Source organism: Bacillus rossius, chromosome 3 (genome assembly GCF_032445375.1).
Source record: "Bacillus rossius redtenbacheri isolate Brsri chromosome 3, Brsri_v3, whole genome shotgun sequence".
In the NCBI taxonomy this organism is placed as follows: domain Eukaryota; kingdom Metazoa; phylum Arthropoda; class Insecta; order Phasmatodea; family Bacillidae; genus Bacillus; species Bacillus rossius.
Window position 1 is genome coordinate 91,371,091 of NC_086332.1, and position 21,980 is coordinate 91,393,070.

At 36.3% G+C, this 21,980-nt stretch overlaps 1 protein-coding gene across 1 annotated transcript in view; it reads left to right on the plus strand.

The window, feature by feature from the left end:
• The window catches only part of LOC134531019 (protein phosphatase 1 regulatory subunit 21), a 124,689-nt gene that overhangs the window by 19,141 nt on the left and 83,568 nt on the right, over positions 1-21,980 (plus strand). The window contains exons 6-8 of the mRNA XM_063366461.1: positions 15-198; positions 10,908-11,095; positions 13,188-13,381. Coding sequence (XP_063222531.1) covers positions 15-198; positions 10,908-11,095; positions 13,188-13,381 — 566 coding nt within the window. The remainder of the gene's footprint in view (positions 1-14; positions 199-10,907; positions 11,096-13,187; positions 13,382-21,980) is intronic.

Below are 21,980 nucleotides of genomic sequence, written 5' to 3' on the forward strand. Positions count from 1 at the left end.
GGTGTTGCATGCAGGTCGCGGTAAATCGGCTGGAGCAGGAGAAAGCTGAGCTGCAGGAGGCGGCGGCGGCGAGGGACTCTGCCAACGACCAGCTGGTCTCCTTGCAGCATCAGTACTACCAACTGCAAAGGGAGCTGGGCTCGCAGCTCCAGGCCACGAATAGCATCGTTCGGTACCACCTGCCATTCGTCGACACCAGTTAGTGTTCTCTGGTCGTTTAATTATAATTATCTTCTGTCAAGTTTCCTTTGTTTCATGTATATGGGAAGTGAAAACCCATGTTTACTTACCCTTCTTGGGACCATGAACTAAGGAAGAAATTTATAAAATTCAGAAAGTGTAAAAAGGAGGAATTTTGCATACTCTTTTAGCCCAGGAATTGTTGGTAAAATAGCAATTTTATGATAGCTGAATTTTAGTATGGATGCATGAGAGAGAAACTTTCATGTTCGAGGGGTACATTGTTCTCAATCTTGATTCAACTTATTCAGTAAATTCTCTCTTTAACATCACTTTCACATATGTACAATTCAATACAACATATTAAAAATGTCAATCCCTTAAATTGCGTGCATAAATCATTGGGTATATTATCATATAATGTGGGGATACATGCCAATACTCCCGCTTTAGGTGGGAGACTCCTGAATTTTCACCCAATCTCCCGCCGTACTTATTAGTAGCGGCCGGAAAAATTTGCATCTTGCTATAGATGCTACTGTTTTGTTAATTTACACTTTAAATGTTATTTTTTTGCTCATTTTCAACATAAATAAATGCTTCTTTTTTTCCAGCTTGATTAGTTTAAAATGCTCATCATTTGTAAAAATATCCTTTATAAAATGCCATGTAACTGCTTCATATTTTAGAACAGTTTTCAAAAATTGTTGCAAAAATTTAATCTTTTCACTTTTGGAAAGAAACAACCCTTCTGGTAGATTTTGGACCTGACTCACCTTATATTTGTACTTTGTGGTTTGTGTACGACACATGTGCATGTAAAATTAAAATATTTTAATTTATATTGTCATGTAAGACTGATCACCTCTTCATTTAATACACAAACACGATATGTCCATCATCTTTGCCGCAGATTTTCTCATCTCGCAGATGAAAGGTGTACGGTTTGCTAATAAGATGAAAACAGGCTGCACTCTTGCATTTTGTTTAGCACAATAAACCACAGCAGTAATGCAGGTAATTGTTACTCCTCAAAATTTTTTACTTGAACCATGTGGTGATTTTCTGGTAATTGTTCTCTACACTCGTTTTCATGACATACATTATTTGTGATATTGCCATGTCTCTGTTGATAGTCAAGTTATGTGCATGTTTCAGAAATTAATTAAAAATATAAGTTCCACTGAATTAATACAGTTGATTTTTTGTATTATTCTATGAATTAAATGTGTGATTCAGTATTTGCTAGCACTACCGATTTTTTTAAGTAAAATAACTAAATAAGCATTATATTTTTTTGTGGTTTTGATTTGAAAAGTATGGGACAAAAGCTATCTGTACAAATTTGAAGAAGAGGTTTTTTTTTGTAGATATTTGTTTATGTGAATATTTATTTTACAAAAATTGAGGAATGTAATATACCTGCAGTATAAATGCTAATTTCACAATATACAAAAATGAACTTTTAAAAGTGCCTTCATCATACTTATAACGTTCATGATGCCTTTTTCTAAGAACTTAAGAGCTACTTATGTATACATTAATTAATACTTTTCGCCTATCACTAAATAATGTTAAAAATTTTTTCATAGTGTTTTTTCGGGAACCACTCTATCACATGTATGATTTGTATGTTCATTATAATTGTTTTGATGTGCTTTTCAAATGACTCTAACATGCTTTGACTGGAAGAAGATATCTTAATATTTGAGTAAACAGTTTTTCGGTGATTGTGTAAGCCCAGCAATTTCTAAAGTTAATTATGATAAACATATAACTATCAAATTAGTCATTGGTCTTATGTACCCACTTTTTCAAAGCAAGTAATGTGTCAAATTGATTTTTTTTAACTATCCAAAATAATATTGCGCATGCAGATCTGTAATGAAGAAGCATTTTTCATCTGTTTGCAAGATTGAAGTTTTCTAAAGTTTTCATAACTTCCAAATCTAAAATTGTTTTTCCTACTGCAAGAAAAAAACTTTTCTTTAAGGGTGCCATCTGATCTTGGTGTGTGTGTGTGTTAGTGATGCGGGATGATAAGCATGATGCTCGCTGGTATTTGTAGCACGATATAGCCCCTAAGCGCAAGGCTTTTGACTGGCACGCAGTCTTCTCGCGTCACAGGAAAACTGTGAAATGTGAGCAGTGATCGTAGATTTTATGACGGAGAAATGAGGATAAATGTGTAATGCAAGTCCTTTAAGTGCTTTCAAGAATCTGTACTGGTTGTTTTACACCTAAAAATTACTCCAAAAACACGCCTTTTAGCCATTTTCAGTCTTCTAAAAACACAGTTTAAAAACTTAATTCAAAATCAAAAGTACTTTTCTGCCCTCAGAAAATTCTTAAATGCTTTTTGTAAACAGACCCCACTAGTATATTTTGAGTAGTTTTGAATTCACATTGTTTTTCCTGAAGCTCTGTGCACCGTATGTGCGCCTGTACAGATGTCACCTTAAAGTGCCCGAATTTATTTCCTAAGTATTTCACCCAATTCAATTTTAGAACTAAACCTGAGATCCTCTGACAATAAGTGCATGTTTCTTCATCACCTTCATTTTAGTTAGAATTTTCATAAAATTACATGCAATTCAACACAAATGTTTTTTCCACAGTTTTTACGTGGTTTTAATTTCAAACTCATTCAACAACAATAACCGTTCCAACTTTACGTTTTTTTTGACATGTTATTACAAGCAGATGCGATACTAAACTACGGTCATGGATAGGAGCGGATGGGTTGGTAAGCCGAGCCGGGGCTACAAGTCACGTGATGCTCAGAATGATGGGCAAGCGATCAAGGCACCCTCTATATACAGGGTGGCCACCAAACCGGGAAAAACCGGGAATATGTCGGGAATTTGAAAGGGCCCGGGTAAAACCGGGAATATGTCGGGAATTTGAAAGGGCCCGGGTAAAACCGGGAAACTGTCTGGAATTTTATTTCTTTCCTGGGCAAATGCTGCGGTGTAAATGCGCACAACTTATATAAGACGTACATCGCGGCGTCTGATAATCACGCGGCAAATCTGTACAGTGTGATGTTGGCAGCGACTGTAGTGTTTCCAGGCGTGTCATGTTTCTTCTTTCCTCATAGACGCAATACGTCACTAAGAGGCGGAGGGGGAGGGGGAATATGAACCGCACTACGGTGTGCAACACGGGGTGGTGTTCTAATTTGTTCTGTTCAGTACAAGTCTTCGAGCGGTTTTAGTCTTACGCTGTGCAGTTTGTTAGGAAGCTATTGCGGCAATGTCTACTAGGTATTCCTGTCGTTATGAGTCTTGAGGTTCCATGGGCTACTGAGGATGCGAAAGACAGAACTTGTGTGAGATGCAAGATATGCAATAAAAGTTTCAAGATCGATACGATGGGTAGGGGAGCATTTACAAGCCATGCCAAATCTAAGAATTACAATAGAGTTATAAATAACCAATCAAGAAACCTGCAAGTTACAGAATTTTGTTTCCACTCAACCTGCTCAGGATGAAGCCCACGCTTCCTGTAACAAAGTTTTATTAGTACTTTAATTTATACTAGTAGCTTCCAACGGTTTAGCGGTGTTATAAACTACAACGTCTTGTAATCCATCGCTTATCAATAAACTGTCAAATATGTCCAGTAACTAACGACACAACACGTTTTTTTATGAATATTCGCAGCATGTTGAGGCCGGCCGATAAACCTTCCGCATTAACTTACCTTTAACGTCGGTAATGCTATGTTCACTTAAAATTTGTAAAATAATAATACTAAACATATAATTATTATGTACACCAGAACCCCGATTTCACGAACACCGGATTTAACGAAGCAGTGATTTTACGAGTACATTCTCGGGAACCATAAAAAAATTGGAAATTTTGACCAAAATGTGAAAAACAGAAAAAAATATTTAAAAAAAAATGCATTGAAAGATCATATATACCGAATAAAAGCATGTTGGACCTCCTGCGGTCACCAGCAAAGCATAAACACGACCCAATGCGTGGTGCAACTGCTACATCGCTTCGTTATTGCTCGCGCGAGAGGCGGGACGTGGAATGCTAGAAGAAATGAAGGGGGAAATGCGGGGGATGACAGACAGCAGCCAGTGTGTTTTCTGCGTGGGGAATAAGTGGCGTAGCTCCTTTTTTTATGCTGTGTGAAGCGACCTTTTTCTATCAACTCACGGGAAAAGATAATTGCTTGAGCTGTCAAAATAAACATCGCTGCGACAGTTAAAACAAGACGCGGGCGAGCATCCGGTAGGTCGATGTGTATATCTACTCGAAAAACATATCTCAATTCATGACACTAATAAGATTCCTTATAACTTACACGTATAGCCTGATGTTTTCAGCCTGATCCATGCAAGTTCTTTAGCCATGTTTTGAATGAAAACAACAACCAGCCGGCCAGTGTTGTGCCCTGTTTAATACGCACAAAATATACCAAATATATTTGGTTAAAAAAAAAAAAACAGAAAAGAACCTCAGGGAACTTAAGGCAAAAAAGTCAAAATAATGAGTGATGCCTTAAAACAGACCGCTCTCATAGACGAAGAAATTTTAAACACAAAAAAGGTTAAAGTTATGTGGCAAATATATATTTAGTGAACTGCCACCTGTTTTTTTAGTTGGGTATGTATCACATTTTGTGCATTTTTGTTTTATATTTAGTACTATACAGTTCCGTGTTTTAAAATGTGTGCTTTGTATCATGTATTACATAAATAAAAACATGTCATTTTGTATATATATTGCAAAACCTGGAAAATCTTGAAAATACCTGGAAAAACCTGGAAAAAACCTGGAATTTTTTATCACAAATATAGTGGCCACCCTGTATATACTAACCTTGTATTTTACCAGGTTTATTCACTGGTAATTTTCACATAAAACTTATGTTTAAGCACATATATCTGAAATACTAATGTTGGTGGTAGCTGTAATTTTGAAATTTTTTTTGGTACGTACTTTGTTTGTCTTTTTTATCCAATCAGAAAATGTTGCATTGCATACGTTATCTAAGAGGCGCTGTATACATTGTAGATTGTTTGGCAGTATTTATGGGTTTTTATTACAGCAAAGTCGTGAAATTGGTTCCATTGTTTGTACATACCTGCCAACTTTGACCGTTTCCCCAAAATTTATATGTTATTTAGTATATGTAAATTTTATATGTAAATATCCACCCTACATCCTGTTATTAGATACTGTGACTACAATTTTCTGTTTAGAAATCCTGCTTGAATAGCCATCTTTTTAAAATAACTTGTTAAGTAAGCATGGTACATTTTTTTGCACTATGAATAGTCAAAAGTTACCAGATAAATTTTTTTTGCTCTGTACGAGAAAGTTGTGTAAAGAAATTTTTTCCCCCCAAATGTGTAGCATGTTTCATTTTATTTTAAATTATTATTAATAGTGGGGTTATTCATGATTGCATAATAAATATAATAGTTAAATATGGAAATTTGTAGTCGTAGTATCTAGTAATTTGGTGCAGGGTAGGGATGTTAAAAAAAGTTAAAAAAAAAAAAAATTCAACTCGTAAACTACTATATATGCCACTTTTTTTAAAATTTAGAACCATCATTAGTCGGTCTATAAACAGTTCATGTGTGATGTTGAGTTAAGAAACACCTTGTTTATCATGTAATATAGTATTCAACATCTATTTTTTTTAAAATTTAACTTAATTGTAGGTAACAAATTGATACATTCTTTTAATGATAACATGAGACTTCCATCAGCAACCATTCAGTATTAGACACTTCATTATTGTCACCAGACTTACTAATTGTGTATAATTATTTATTTAGTTAATTTTATAAGAATATCTAGCTAACAAAGTCTAAATGTTCACTGAACAGAGTGTAGTAGAAGCTGAGTTTTTTTTTAGAGTGGTGTGCTTGTGTGAAAGGCCCCAACTGACAATTTTTTTTTTTGCAATGGAATGTGAGTCTTCTATTTTTGTCATCTAGGGGTAATAAATAATTGCTCAATCTGTCAAAAAGATAACCATTGTCAGTGTCAGTCGCCGTAAAGGGGTTTGGGGGCAGTGGTCCAGCATCCGGGATTATCTCCTCCTTTCCCCTCTTCATTCCTTCTGTTTATTATTTAAGGAGGAATGTACTGACATTTCTAATCCATCTTTAACTGCTTAAATGGTTCTATCTCATTTAAAATGGCAGTTAGCCGACACCCCAGATGTTATTTATGTTTCAAACAGTGGCGTGAAATCTAGCTTTTAACATATTTATATTCAGCCCTAACTTTCCCAAAGTCAAAGTCGAAGATAATTAGTCTTTGATTTAATATTCGACTTTGACTTTTCAAATGTTCGCACACACTTCCAAATAATGTGTATCCACTTGTAGTTGCTTATTATGAATCTTTTTCTAGTTCAATTGTTAGTTCTTTGTTGGCTATTCCATATTTGCAAGATGCTTCAACTGGCAAAATTATTGACCAGCTTTTAGTAACAGAACTCGAAAATTTGAGTGTGCCTTTCAAAATTGTATAGCCTTTTGCTTTTGTTCTGATAATGTAGTGGTTGTTATTGGACATTAGAACAGTGTGGGTCCTATCTTAAAATAAAATCAGCTAAATTTATTGTTTTTATTTTTTTACGTGTACTTTAAATAGCCTTTTAGATATTTCATATTTTTTATAGATTGGCATTCATTAACTTGTCATGGTGATGCTTTGTTTACTGTTCTGTCTATGTGCCTTATGCTTGACAATTTATCAAAAATATCTGCCTACTGGGTTTGAAGGGTTGGTGCACAGGCACTTGGCTTGAGGGGGGGGGGGGGGTGGTCTCTTCCCCTGTCTCCGTAGGAGAATGGTATCTATCTGCTTATGTCTTTACTCACGGGCGTCTGGGGTACTGTGGAGGCTACTGGGCGGCTGGTCCTTCCGGGAGATGGTGCAAGCTGGGCTGAAAAGAGTTGTTTGTTGTGGCTTTCCTGTAGGTTCCCTTTTTCCCGAAAGTATATACACGTAATCACATGTAGTCTTGGTACATCAGTTTATTGGCAAAGGATACATAAGCAGGGATGACAGCCTCCTCTTACAACCTGGCCTAGAACTGGTTGACTCTCCCTACTCTACGGCCTGTAGGTAGGCAGTTCCTGGACTTGACTGTCGTTCCATTACGATGTCTACTATGCGACTCTTTCTCACTTATTCCACATGTACGGGTGTGGGTTTGATGCTTGGGTCACGACTCAGAACGGGCGGCATTCTCGTCATCTGGCGCGATCAGCACAATAACTCCTGAGGTTGGAAGGAGAGAGAGAAAGGTCAGCGCAGTGAGCAAGCTCAGCTGCTGAGGAGGCGTGGTGAGTTTTGAGGTGCAAAATGTGGCGCCGGAACTGGGCCGCCATCTTGAACTGGTCTGGGGTCCTTGAAGCACTCTGGAATTCTTGAGTACTCTGGGATTCTGGAACCCTCTGGGATTCTGGAACCCTGCCTATAACCAATAATCCACCTGGATTAGCTGGGTTAGCAGGCAGTTTATGCCGGGCGAAGTTAAGTCCAAAAAAAGGCAACCTAACAGGTTTGTGTGGGACGAAGTGCAGCTTACCTTAGCTGGCAGGGTGAAGTAGATAGTGGCTGTCCCTGGGGGTGATCCGGGGACACGCGTTGCGGGAGCTCGCAGTAGCCATAGAAGAAATAATTATGCCGAAAACCAAAAAAAACTAAAGTTAAACTTAACTATTTGGGCAGCTACGAAGAAAAACTAAAAAAATCTAGGCGACATGGCCTGGCTCAGAAAGCAACTACATTATTGCCGAAAGCGGATCACGATAGCTGCTGGTCGTTACTGCGACCTGTTGCGAAGATGCGCGCTGGACGAGAGCTGCCCTCAAAATCCCTGAAATGGCGCCGGGACGCTAACTTAAAATTAACTCCGGTCGTCTGTTCCTCTGGAGGAGGGGATCGGGAAACCCGAAGTGCTCCGAAAGAAAAAAAAAAGGGCTCCGGCGACCTATCAACTGAGTGTGAGGTCGACTGTTTCTCCTGGTGGGGATAGGGTGGTCAGTAGTGCGCTCTCGCTCTCAGCTGGTTCGTCCTTTCGCCGATAGATGGTGTGGGCATGCAGATCGGAGTCTCGCAGAGACCATCGCGGCACTTGGTGGCCGCCATTTTGCAAGGGGGGGGGATTTTGGCCTTGAGGTTGGTCATTGCCGCGGCTGGCCGATGACTGCTGTGGACCAGGACAGGGTGGGGGGTATGTCCGGTGAATGACCTGCCCTGGAAGAGTTCGCCGGCCAGACGTCGGGACGTGCGGCGGAGCTTGAAAAAAGGACACCAAAACGTGTTAGAGACTGCAAACTTCAGCACACCTCCGAGAAGGGGTGGAGGTGACCATGGGAAGCTTAGGGCGGCTACTTTCGTCACGCGTAGCGCTAAACTCGTAACGAAACGCGACGGCCAGTGGATACCGTTGCTGATGATAGCCCTGTAGTCGGCTAGACCCAGCAAATTTGGTGGGAAACGGCGGTGAGAGCACTATACTGCTCAACAAGCTAACCTGCCGGTACACTCGACCGAACAAGTTTGGATGGGGCGAAAGCAGCGGGCGAAAGAGTAAAATTATAGTTATAAAAAAAATTTAAAATTTTGTAAAACTAAGAAAATAAAAAAAAATCGTGCCTAAAGTAGCACTGATTCGGCACATTATCATGCTGGTTCACTCTTTAAAAAGATGTTTGGAGCTAGTGAAATTGTCAAAAATTATGTTTGTGACAGAAACTCCAAAATAAAAAAAATAAAATCTTGTGTTAACATTGCAGCAAGATGCAAAGCCGTATCGTATGATTTATACATACTACAATAATGAGGCATTAATGATTGAGAGTTCTGTGTTAAATATTTAGTATATATTGAAGGGTGATTCCACAGATTTACTGCTGTACAGTATTGAAAACCAACACTGTCATCCCTTCCAGAAAACCACTTGAACCTTTTTCTTTTTCTTTATTATTTAAACCAACTGTTCCAGTAGTAGTTGGGCAACTATACAGTAGCTACAAGTCTAAAATGTTAAAGATTGGTAACTTTAAAACTTAAATATCTCCAATGCCTCACATTTACAATCTCTTAGTGGTACTGTTAGGTGTTGACTTTAAAATACAAAGCTGCAATTTTGAATTACAACCTCTGTAACTCTTTAATTCTACAAATCTCAATCTCGCTTTACATTTACAAACTTTTAAAATAACATTTTTATCTTTTAACACACAGCAGCAATACAAAAATATTACACCTGGTAACTTTCCAACAATACAAGTTCCACAGCCTCGCTTTTGCAACCACAACCTGTTACACTATTAGTAGTTAGACCTTTAAATGCAAAGTTGTATTAGTGCATTACTAAATTTTTACCCTTGATACTTCATGTTAGGAGAATGGAAAATGAAAGGTCATGAGGAAGGATGTTGAACTTGAATTAAAAATAAAGAACATCAAGGTATGCCAAAGAATAGATCAGAAGTGCTGACTGTGACTTGGCTGCTAACTACTTACTAACACTCTCTCTTATAATGATACAACTTACTACATTAAAAAAAGGGACTGAGATAAAATTTTTGAAATGTTAAGTGCTTGTGTTCATTGTTTAAAATAATTTGCATGCAACTATCTGATATGTCAAGAGCATTTCAGTGAAGTTACAATTATTTTGATGTCTGTAATTATTAACTGAGCAAAGTGGGTCTCCTTAACTACTAGAGTGATAAGCATTTATATGTTTGCATGTTTGTGACTTTGTCCAAAGATAACTTTAGAACTGTTGAATAGATTTTTATAAATTTGGTTGATAGGTGGGTATGGCCAGTGAAATTAAGTTCATGTATGATCAAAAATGGTTGAGGGGTTTCGATGTTTTTAACAAATACACATTTTGCTTTCAAAATTAAATAGTGTCCATAGTGATCATGATACTGCAGGCCTCAATAACAAGCAATTAAATATAACTGCATCATAGCTACTACGTATGTAAGACTGTAATCTTTGCGTTAAATTAAATTTTTTTTTTGCACAATTACCTATGTTTCTTATTATTTTTACAGGATGTTGATTGCATTGTAAATATTAGTTATTAGTTTGGTATCATTTTTCTTCAAACAGTTCCCATGGTTTGTTTTGATGAGGAGGGACAAGATTAAATGGTGTATTGCAATAAAACCGAAATAACACCAAAAAGCATGTCAAAACACAGCATAACATCAAAACGAAAGTTAATTTACTGTACACCACCAAAATTCAAGTTATATCATGGAAACCAAAACTTAATTAAAATCATAAAAAAATTAATTTGTTAATGTTTAAAATCAAGTAATGTAATTTCCGAACATAAAATTGTACCAAAGTGAATGGATCAGAAAAAATTATTTTTTGTATTGTGCATCTCTTTTTGAATAACTTTCAAACCACAAATGCTCTCTTATTTTATTTTTATTGCTCTGAATGTATCTGTTTGAGACCAATTTATTTTCAAATTATTTTATCGTAAATATGCAGAATATAAATTGTACCACTATTTTGGTGGGGTGAATATTACAAAACAGCTTTTACAAAAATTTAAAACCATTGCACCAAAATATTCTGTTTTAAAAACAAAATTGGACTAAAAATAAAACTGTTGAATCTTGTCTCTAACAACAAGTGAGTAGGTAAACGCTGAAAACGGAAGATGGCGAGGTGAACTACTGGTCTTGTTTGCTTCAGAAAAGGAGGACCTGAACGAGCTGAACGTCCCGCGCTACGACCGCAGGCAGCAGCTGTACGCCGTGCACGTCCTGACGCAGGCGGGGAACCACGTGAAGGAGGTGGCGTCGGCGCTGTCCGACTACCACACCTACACGGAGCAACGGTTGCACACACTGTCCGACAGACTGAGCCACGCCAACTGCAGGGTGGGTGCCTCTGGCTCTGAGTGCTTGCTTTGTGATGTCCCCTTATTCTGAACAAGTCAAGGCATATCCGGGGAAAGTCAAGAAATATCAGTGAGTTTACTAAATATTTTGGGGGTGGGGGGGGGAATCCTTGGATGCTCTTCATTTGAGGGGAAAAAATTATATTACAGTCTGCATTCACCTAGACTGTGAAAGCAGTTATTTTCGGCTGTTTTTATGCACAATACACACAATGTAAAATGGCAAAGGCAAGGTTCTGTTTTAACTAGGCCAGCTAAAGGGATGGTGGAGTATGGATTTTCTTTATCTCTTTCAGGAATCTGAAAAATTGTTAAATATTTAAAATGAAAATGTGAGGATAATTTTAAATTTTGGTCATGTAAAGTTAGGAAAAAGTCTGGGTAATTTTATTACAGATTTGTGTGGACGCCCTGTTTAAAATGTTTCACCTAATTGGAAAATATCAGAATGTATCTTGTAGCAACCCAGGCCAATGCCATCCCCACTTTCTTAATATGTTTATTAAATATTTTTTGTGGTTTTATTATCAGTAATGAACTATGGTTAGCTTTTCTGATTTGATGTAAATAACAGCTCTTGAGAGGTATTCGTGCATTTGCAAAATAATTTATGATCAATATTTACATTGGTTCATGATTTTTTTAATGTTTTCTGATTTGTTTTCTTTATGGTGAATAAGCCACTTAAAGTTATTTTTAACATGGTATTATTAGCTTCACTTTTAACTAACTATGGAATCAAATCTTGTAAGTCAATTTTAACCTACTTCTAATTGTCATATCGAATGAAATTTTGCAAGTATTTGTAATCCTGATGACAATAAAATAATTTCATGAATTTGATCCAAGAGAGTATTATTAACTGTAAGCATTGTAGAGTGTTGGTTCAAGGTCACAATCAAAGAGTGACTCAAACAGTTTTAGCTTAGCAATTACTGCTTAGTTGTTTTCTCTCTGCAGCGCCACCTACGCAAAATGACAACTCCTGAGCATACAGTGTTTTGTGTTCTGCAATTTGCTAAGAGTGAATCTGTAATTTCTGTTCAACGTGCTTTTCGTTTAAAGTTTGTGATCCCCCATGTGGCCAAAACATCCGCCGATGGTATAGGCAATTCAATATGACCGGATGTGGTTGTAAAAAAGAAAAGCATGGACTGACATAAAGCTATGCAATTTTTTCCTTTGGGGCTTAATAAAAGATTATTTCTTATGTTGCTTCTATTACTCCCAACGTGTTAACCAAAGTGTGGGAAGAATTGGACTTATGGTTGTATGTGTGCCGTATAGCGAAAGGTGCACATATTGAACATTTGTAAGAACAATCAGGTTAGTTTACCTTCAATTTGATGTATGATTTGTTGAATTGTTGAATTGAACTGTTACAACATACCATTGAAACTGGGCTTTTTTTTATGTACATTCTGTATAATGACGTTTGATAATCCAAAAATCACTAATGTCGCATAGCCTGTGGTATTGAATAAATATCTTTTACTGTTATAATAAAGAAGCATTGTGCTTATATAATGCCAGGCAAACTCTGTTGGTTTAAGGTACCGTAGTTGCAGAGCTACACAATTTTTTTAATATTTTTTTTTTTTAGCATGGCTTGAGAAGGGACAGGTGGCCAATTTCTACGTGGGCTGGTGGGCAAGCACAGGTGGCAATTTATCCCCAGGGGCATATTCTACAGGTTACTGCATGGAGTCTGTATACATGTGTGGATTGACTAGGGTAAATGCCAAGTGTCTGACATATTTTTGGTTCACTGGCTCTTTAAGAGCTGCATTCTGTGATCAAGTGTGCAGTTCACATGCTTATACGACCCATCGATGCATCTGCACTGCTGTGAATAAAAATCTTGTTTAACTTATCATCTCAAAACAAATATATTTATATTTTCATGTGTCTACTTGTGGCCATATATTACTACGTATTCTCAGTTTTATATATATTTTTTGATTTTTACTTTTGTGCTGACTATTATAAAAATATTATCTATTGATTTTCTTGTTGGACTTGGTGAGGTTGGTGGAAGTGAGGTGCAGGAGTTGTCATCTTTTGTTTTGTAGTTTTCTGCTCACTTGAAGGAGAATGCGCGGTACCTGCGGGCGTTGGAGCAAGGCTACGTGGAATTCCAGCGAGGCATAGAGTACGGGGAGAGCCTCGTCAGCCTGGAGTGCTTGTCGTCGCTGCAGTGTCTGTCGTCGCCTCTGGCCGCGTACACCAGCTACTTCACCAAGCTGGCATCGTCCCACGTGCTCAGGTGTGGAGGCTGCTCGCGCTTTCTTGGGATTGTCACTGTACCTGTGGCACGTGAGGTCTGCTGGGATTACCTGCAGGCAATATCCTGTGTTGTGCTGTTTTTGATGGCTGAATCAAAGGACAAATAATAATGATTTCTTGGCAAATCATGTTTTGACACACTCCCTTTATGTATTTTAATCTTTATCTCTTTCAAATGCAAATTCATTATTTATTTATTTGTTTATTCTTATATGCCTACCAACAGTTTTAGAATTCTAATGGTAGGCACAACAAAAAGACATTACACAAAGGACACAAACACAAATGACACAACATAAGCAAGTATAAGTTAACAGCAACATCGTTTGCCAAAACAACAAACAACGGTACCTACTTAAAAAAAAAGTGAGAATAACAATTCTAAATAAATTTGACAAATACTGATGTGTAAATAACTAAATGTAAGTAAATAAAGTAAATTTAGAATTTTTAATAGGGATCGGGCGAATCCTGATTTCCTCGAATCCGAATCCTAACTCAAATCCTAGACTGGATTTGCCGAATCTCGAACCCAAACCCGAATCTTTTAACAGATGATATCCACATATCTAATGTAAGTGAGATGTATTCTGCTTGCACTAAAAGTCCCTTGACTTTATTACATGTAGTTTGGTACATTTCTGGTATAATTGTATATAAAGACAAAAATTTTTTCTTGAGAAATTTCAGTTTTAGTACAGATTAGCGGTTAGGATTTTTTCTATAAATAAATAGAGGTCTGCGAGCCTAAGAATTTTACTTCAAGCCGAGCTCAAGCTTTTGTGGTACAGTTACATTTTTGGGAAATTATTTTTATCTTAAACTTAGTATAATGTTTGCATAAAGTATTAAAATGAAGTGGGCTTATTAATTTTGGGTAACTATTCACAGTGTGTGTTTACATTTTGCACTGCTATAAAAAAAAAAATTTTATCCATTGAATCTTACCTGTTTCCATTGGTTCATTAGTAACTGATATCATCCAACTAACATAACCAAATATATGTTTGTGTAAATGTAACATATCTTTGGAAAAATTTCATCCTTGTCAATTTTTCTGGAGTCCTTACTGAGCTTCAACAAACTTAGCACCAAAAATCATGTTGTTTGAAAAGTACATTCACATTGTTTCAACATTTCCACTTTTCCTCACAATAATTCTGAGAGAGATTGTCACAGAGTATTAAATTCTGTTCTTTAATCTATCATGCAGAACAATAATTTGTTCTGCACGTTCAGGAGTTAAATTAGCTCTACGATTGGAGATGAGATAGTGTTTCCAGCAGAAGAGAAGCATCTCTCGCTGGCAACTTGCGTGGCTGGAATGCTTTAGTAAAATTGCTTAACCTCAAAATTAGTGTCATAAATATCTGTAACTGGTCTTTAAAGTTTAATCAATTGAAAGCAATAAAAATAAAAGCATTTTACTTAATTCAATTTACACTTGCAAAAAAAACACACACACAATAAACCTACATGGAAATTAAAGCCTTTTTCAATATCCTGAAGTCTGAAATATGTTTACTCATGTCATCAAATGTAGAGCTGTACTGAAGAAGCCGATTTTGCCAATATTTAGTTGAATCGGCATTTCTGCAGACTTCCGATACAGTACGCTTGTTAATTTTCGGCCGATATTACTGAAAAACGAAAGAGACTGCCATAACCTAAAAATCCACGAGTACCATTTTCACTTTTCGTAGTAGTACTGCATTCTTTCAGATCACATTATTTCTTAGCAACATGTGCCAACCGTACATATCAAAGTTTAACATCTTTTTTTTTCAACAATGTTCTTTAATTTAATATGTCATAAATAAATAATAAATTACTATCACTGTAAATATACATTTTGGTTGTTACGGTAACTATAGTGCAAATATGGTAGCTATCGTGCTTCTGTAGTAATTATGGTATTCTAAAAAGAGTCTTGTTCTTTTTATGGTAATTATCTTAAAATAACTATTGGGTTTGTACTGTAGTTATGGTACATCATCCATTTTTCTTCGTATGTTGTTGTTCATTTGTTTTTTCTTCATATTTACTAGAGGTGTAAAAGTAACGAAAAAATGTGTACCCGTATGTATTCGTTACTATAACAATCAGTACTCGTTACTTTCGTATCGTTACTCGTTACTTCTGATACCGCATAACATGACACATGCTATGTTATGTAACAGCAACGAATCGAGTCGTATTTCGTACGCGTACAGTATGACGTCGCGTAAATAAAAATAAATCTAATATAAACAATTAAAAATATTTGATAATTAACAGCTTTTGTTAACCAAGAAACAATTAAATCTTATTAGAGCGGCTTTATTATAATATATCTTTTAATATAAGAACATAAAACGTGAAAATACGCGATAATAAAAAACAAAAACATACATATTTATAATTTGTAAAAAATACTTTCTTACGTTGTTTCTGTTCGAATCTAAAACATTGTCTACACACACAATACCTTTAATAAACAGTAAAAAACTTGGAGGACGAATTTCCAAATTATACTTTTATTAATAAACAAACATCGTTCTTTGTAACGAATAAGCGCGCGCATGCGTAAAACATACAAAAGATGCGAGTAACGAAATGCATTTGTGTGTAACGTTTCGTTACTAGTTACTAGATGCCGCACCCGTTACTCAGTAACGAATAAATACGGTTTGCTACAGCTCTAATATTTACGTGTGCCATTATTTGAGACAGGAAGTTTCAGAAAAAATTTTAACGGACTTTATATCACACATTTAATGGCGTAAATGATGAGACCTCGGGCAATTTAAACACTTTATACGGAAAAACCTACCATGCGGGACCTCGTAAACAAGTTTTACTGTATTATTTTTTTCCGTAAATAGTAAAAAACCGAATCCTTTGACGAATCCTATATCAGACCTGCCGAAGCTTCGAATCCCTAGGATTCGGTGGATTCGGCGGATATTGGATTCGGTCGCCCCATCCCTAATTTTTAACAGATTAAAGTTGTTGGACAATAAAGAAGACTACCGTATTTACTTGCATATAGGTCGCACCCATAATTTGAAGTCTTGAATTTGGTATTTAAGATTCCCCCTTATAGGTCGCACCGGTAATTTAATGACGCGAATGGCCGGCGCGCCGTGCACGAAAGAGTTAACGGGTACTGTAAAACTCCGCTACTACGAGAGCTGATAATGGCATGATAAATTGTTGTAACAACAAGTACTCATAATAACCGAATATACTAGAAAATTGAAGTCAAGTTAGATTCCTGACTTCTTAAAATGTCTTATTTGTAGACTATAACTCGAAAACAATGCTTTGTATTAAAAAAAATGCACAGAATAAAAGTTGTAGTAAATTTAATTACGAATAAAAAAGGCCTGTTATGATTTTTTATATCTGCAGCGGTTTTTGTTATGGGTTCCGATAAATACTCACGCTAAGTGAATTCACGTGACGCGAGTTCGGCTATGCTAGCCGGCTGGTTGTTATTTTCATTCAAAACGTGGCGAAGGAACTTGTTTGGATCAGGTAGAAAACATTCGGCTATAAACGAAAGATATAAGAACAATGCTATCCTGAAATGCTGTGACATGTTTTTGGAGTAGATAATCACAGCGACAGACCGACAGGATGCGCTCCCGCCCTTGCCGTCAGCGATGTTTATTTTGACAGCTCAAGCAATTTTCTTTTCCACGACCCTTCACAGCGTAAAAAAAAAAACACGTTGGAATGCAGTCGGAAAAGTAACTATGCAGTAAAATAAATATATTTACAGCCCTGCTAAATTTTTCTATTCAATAAAATTTGAGGTATTAGTGATTTTTCAGCAGTGTGTGAATAATAAACAAATTATATCATAATAACTTATAAAGTATTTATTAACGGCGAAGGACAGTCATATAAGCCCATAAAAATATTTATTTTACAGAGAATGGACTATAAAAACTGGCTTTTGCCGCACGCGGTGTGGGAGGGGAGGAGGATGCTGACAGTTTCTCACGCAGAAGGTAGAAATAAGGGAGGGAATGTGTTGAAATGTTAGTTGGAAAAGGGGGAGGGGGGTGTTTTTACATGGTTTGTGGCTCTGGGAGGGATGAGCCTTGAAGAATTAGCAGGGGATGGGAGAGGTAAGCGACACATCACGTATGACGTCAAGCCGCCGCTACCGCCAGCCTGGCCGGACGAGTTTCTTATGCTCTCGCAGAAGCTACCACAGTGGCTTTTCGTGCGATAGTGGACGCGCCGAGATCGGCTAGACACTGCCGCGTGGACAGTCTAGAGGGGTGGTATCTATTTTTAGCCGTCCTTTGTATGCCTGCCTGCTTACAGTACATCTCTCGCCAAGATAAACGTGAACACATAGCGCCCAACAAAGTGTAACAGACTTGTTTTTCAGCAGATTTTACTCAAATTTTCGACTTTCTCTGCTCAAATGTTTCACGGTTTCTCAAAAAACGTTCGTATAAACGGAATGGACGCATCAGAGGGGGGTCGCATAGGCGGGATTCTACTGTATCGTATTGCAAAAAAAATTCCTCAAAAATTAAAAAAAAAATTTTCTCCGCATATAGGTCGCACTTCACTTTTTCCCCATCAAATCTGGTAAAATTGCCACGACCTATATGCGAGTAAATACGGTATGTGTAATATAAGGTGACTATACATATTGAAAAGAATATACCAAAATTAGGGATGGGACGAATCCACATTTTGGTCGAATCCGAATCCTTGTTCGAATCCTCAGTGTTTGTCATCGAATCTCGAATCCCAGTCCCACACTAAACTTCACCACATGTTATTAAAAAAAATCACACATTTATTTTAAAAAATTACATAGGACTATGTATTAAAAAAAATCACATGTGTATTTATAAAATTGTAAAATAAGTGCATAGTGTATACACCTGATATAAAATAGAGACAAATAACCTCAAAAACCACACACATAAGTTTGCATCTGTCTAATTCTCTGTTAAATTAATCCTTCCTATGTTTTCAATAAAATACTTTTGTATAACAGACACCATTTAAAAAAATTACTTTTTTTCTGCAATGTTATATTATTGAAGGTTGGAAATGATCGAGTAGTTATGCTAATTGACAAAATGCAGCGTAGTTTATCTTATGTTTGTGCTATTTCCGTTACCTTTATAATACAGTTTAGGTATACAATTCTCTAGAGCTGGGCGAACCTCAGTTCTCTGGTTTCGAACCGAACCAAACTGAATCGAACAATAGCAAAAAAATTTTGAACCAAGCCGAACCGAACCTCATACAGAAATAATTGTTTTGAATTAAAATGAACCGACCACCAGCATTTTGGTCTTTAACTGAATGGTGAGAAAGAAAGGTTCTCCAGCCATATGTAAAATTAAAACATTATATAGCTTAGCTTTATTAAAACATTGCAAAACATTTTATAAGTAAAGTTTATGCAATAAATAATGAAGGAAAGAAAACAGTTTAGAGAAAATCATTTTTCATTTAATTTCTTTACATATATATACTTTTAATTCATGAAGAAGTTCCATCTAAATTTCAAAAAGATTATCTTCCTTTTTCAGTGTACACTAACATTCATTAAAAAAAAAATAAGATTATAAAGATGACGAACATTCAGCATAAGGCCACATAACATATTTTTGTGGTAGACATAACCTAACATTTTTAAAAAGTAAAACTTTTTAATAGGACATTAAAAAAAAGTCGAATGTGAATTAAGTTACCTATCCACATTACAAAACCCGCTGACTGCAGTTGCTGTTTTCTTGGAAGAATGCTGCTCGTCAGAAGAAACTTGACATTATTTGGGGTGGTTCTGGGTCATCTGGGTCGTCATTATCTTTTCTCCATTTGGAAAACTTAAACGACGTAAGTCCTGCTAGTCGCAAATCACCTCAAGAACAATAATATTGTAAACGTAACGTAAGTCAGTGTGGTTATAAAAATTTGCGTCGGAAAAAAGAAAACACGAGAAATAATGATGGCTGCCGCAACTACGCTAGTCAACTTAGTACCGTACTGTAAAATTTACTGGACCAGTACTTTTAATACACAAGATTAAATTATTATTTTCAGTACCTGACTGTTATAACCAAAAAGTCCAAAGAAAATAAATACATTTCAGTAATTTAAAATACATAATTTACGTAATCATTTCCTACCGCATTTGTCTTGTGTTAACTTGATCACGTTAGTTTTGCCGAAATACGAGAATTCTCGTACATGCGCTTTAGTTTAACGTATGGGGTACGCAATCTTTGGTGATTTTACAACACTTCTCGTACACGCACTATAGTTAAAGGTATAATATACAATACCTTTGGCATTTGTACGATAGTTTATATTACGTAGTACGAGAAATGCATACAAAATTCTCTAAAGTAAACAAAAAACAAAGCGCGCCTATATGAAAAAAATGCTATGAGAGTTATGCGACGATTAATAATTTTTTTTTATTATTTTGTCTGCGCTTGAAACTGTTGAGGCGACGATTATGGGATAAAAGTCGGAATATTACAAGTAATGGAATTTTTTTGTGCTGTTTTGTGAATGGTCTCAAATGGGGGTTGGAAAATTATAAAAACGTAATTTTTTTTTTAAATGAACGTTCGGTTTTTCGAATATATTTTAAGAGGTTTCGAACCGAACGTAAGGATTCGGTTCGGTTCGAAATTTTCAAACTTCGCCCAGCACTACAATTTTAAATTACTTAAACAATTTTAAACTCTTAAAAACCCACCTCGAATCCCACCTCGAATCCCACCTCGGATCCTACGAATCCTCGAATCCATAGGATTCGGTATATTCGACGAATCCAAGATTTGAAAATCCCATCCCTAACCAAAATTAATTTTAACTAATTTTCATGTTCATTTTATTAAGGTTTGTAATTAATATATAAATAATATTGTTCTTGTGGAGGATACACAGGGAAGATAACAGATTTATACCTCAAACTACGTGCTTTACTATCATAACATAGTTACCGTGTTTTATCGCATAATTGTCGCACATTTTATATTAAAATCAAGTTTGAAAAGTAGAGGTGCGACGTTTATGTGGAAAAAAATTTTTTTGGTTTGGTAAAGTTATTCATAAAAACCGAACCCATTCATGGAAAGTACGTTTAATTAAAAAGTGGAGTGTACAAGAGCACGCCAAACAATTTAAATTAATAACCTTTCTTCAAATTTTATAAAAAAAAACAATCTGTGACCTGAATGTGAGCCTGAAGTAACGCATAACTATCGTCGTAGTACACACCATGATGTATGGGCCATCAAATGTATTTAACTCGGCACTTGACAGAGAGCACGTGTTGCCTGAATCGGTGAGATATCGATATTCGACTTCGTGTGCGCGCTCTATACGGGAAGCAACATAACCAAACATGAATGAAGCCAACTAGCGCTGGCTACTTTTTTTAAGCGGTACACCGCGGCGACGTAAGACGAATAGATAAAGGTTATAATGTTTAGAAACGTCTTTAAAAGAAAATTTACACATCAGACAACTTCGTATTTCCGTTAATTAAATAAGTAAGTGGTAATGTCTGAATATATATTAATACATTGTTTTATACGGAAAAGATAATTACACAAAGCGCTCGGAATCAAATAGCAGGACCAAAAACATCATGCGACGTTTACACGAGAGTTTTTTTTATCCTAATTTTGACGCCCTAAAATATGGGTGCGGTAATTATGCAAGTGCGACGATTATGCGATAAAGGAGGGTATCTGATCAGATACAAGGATTTAAATAAGCATATTACTGTCGTATTTACCAATTTGAAGTTGCATTTAGAGTAGGCTTGTGTGAATATTCAAATTTTTGAATACAAATACAATAAAACCCTCTTAAGAAAATATTGGAAAACCAAACAAAATGTGCTTCTTAAGCAGGAAAACTTATTAAAAACCTAAATAAGAAAAATAAATGTTTACAGGTTAAATAGTTGTGATTTTCGTAAAGTATACACTATTAATGTCTAACTGGAATTACATAGAGGAAAACAATTACATTAGTGAAACCTCACTGATACAAACCTGGAGAAATCTAGGATTATATATTCCTACTTTGTAACTGTCATATACCGTGTTTTCTTGCATAATCGTCGCACATTTTATTCTAAAATCAAGTTTGAAAAGCAGGGGTGCGACATCGGATAAATACAAAAGCAAGCAGATGATTGGGCGAACGGTGGCGAACGGTGTTTGGAACAGCCTTACGTGAGTGGCCATACCATGTCAGCCGGGGGCGCTGGCATATAGTTGGAACAGTGTCGTAGTATCAAGCAGATTATCAGGCGAACCAGGTACCAGGCTCTGGAAACTCTTAAAGGGGACCTTGGGAACTATCTTTACTTTGTCACCCAGCGGTACGGGGCAGCACAAGCATTTTAAATCGCGCCAAAAAGCGGAAAAATGTAAACAAACATTCATTTTCGAATGGTGTGACGATGATGATTAGTTGGTCAGCAGTGTTTTATAGATTTTTTTGGGTCGTTACCACAACGCCGAATGTCAAAATTGACCAGAACGCCGAAATAACAACGAATGAATTTGTGCGTGTTTCTTAAATGT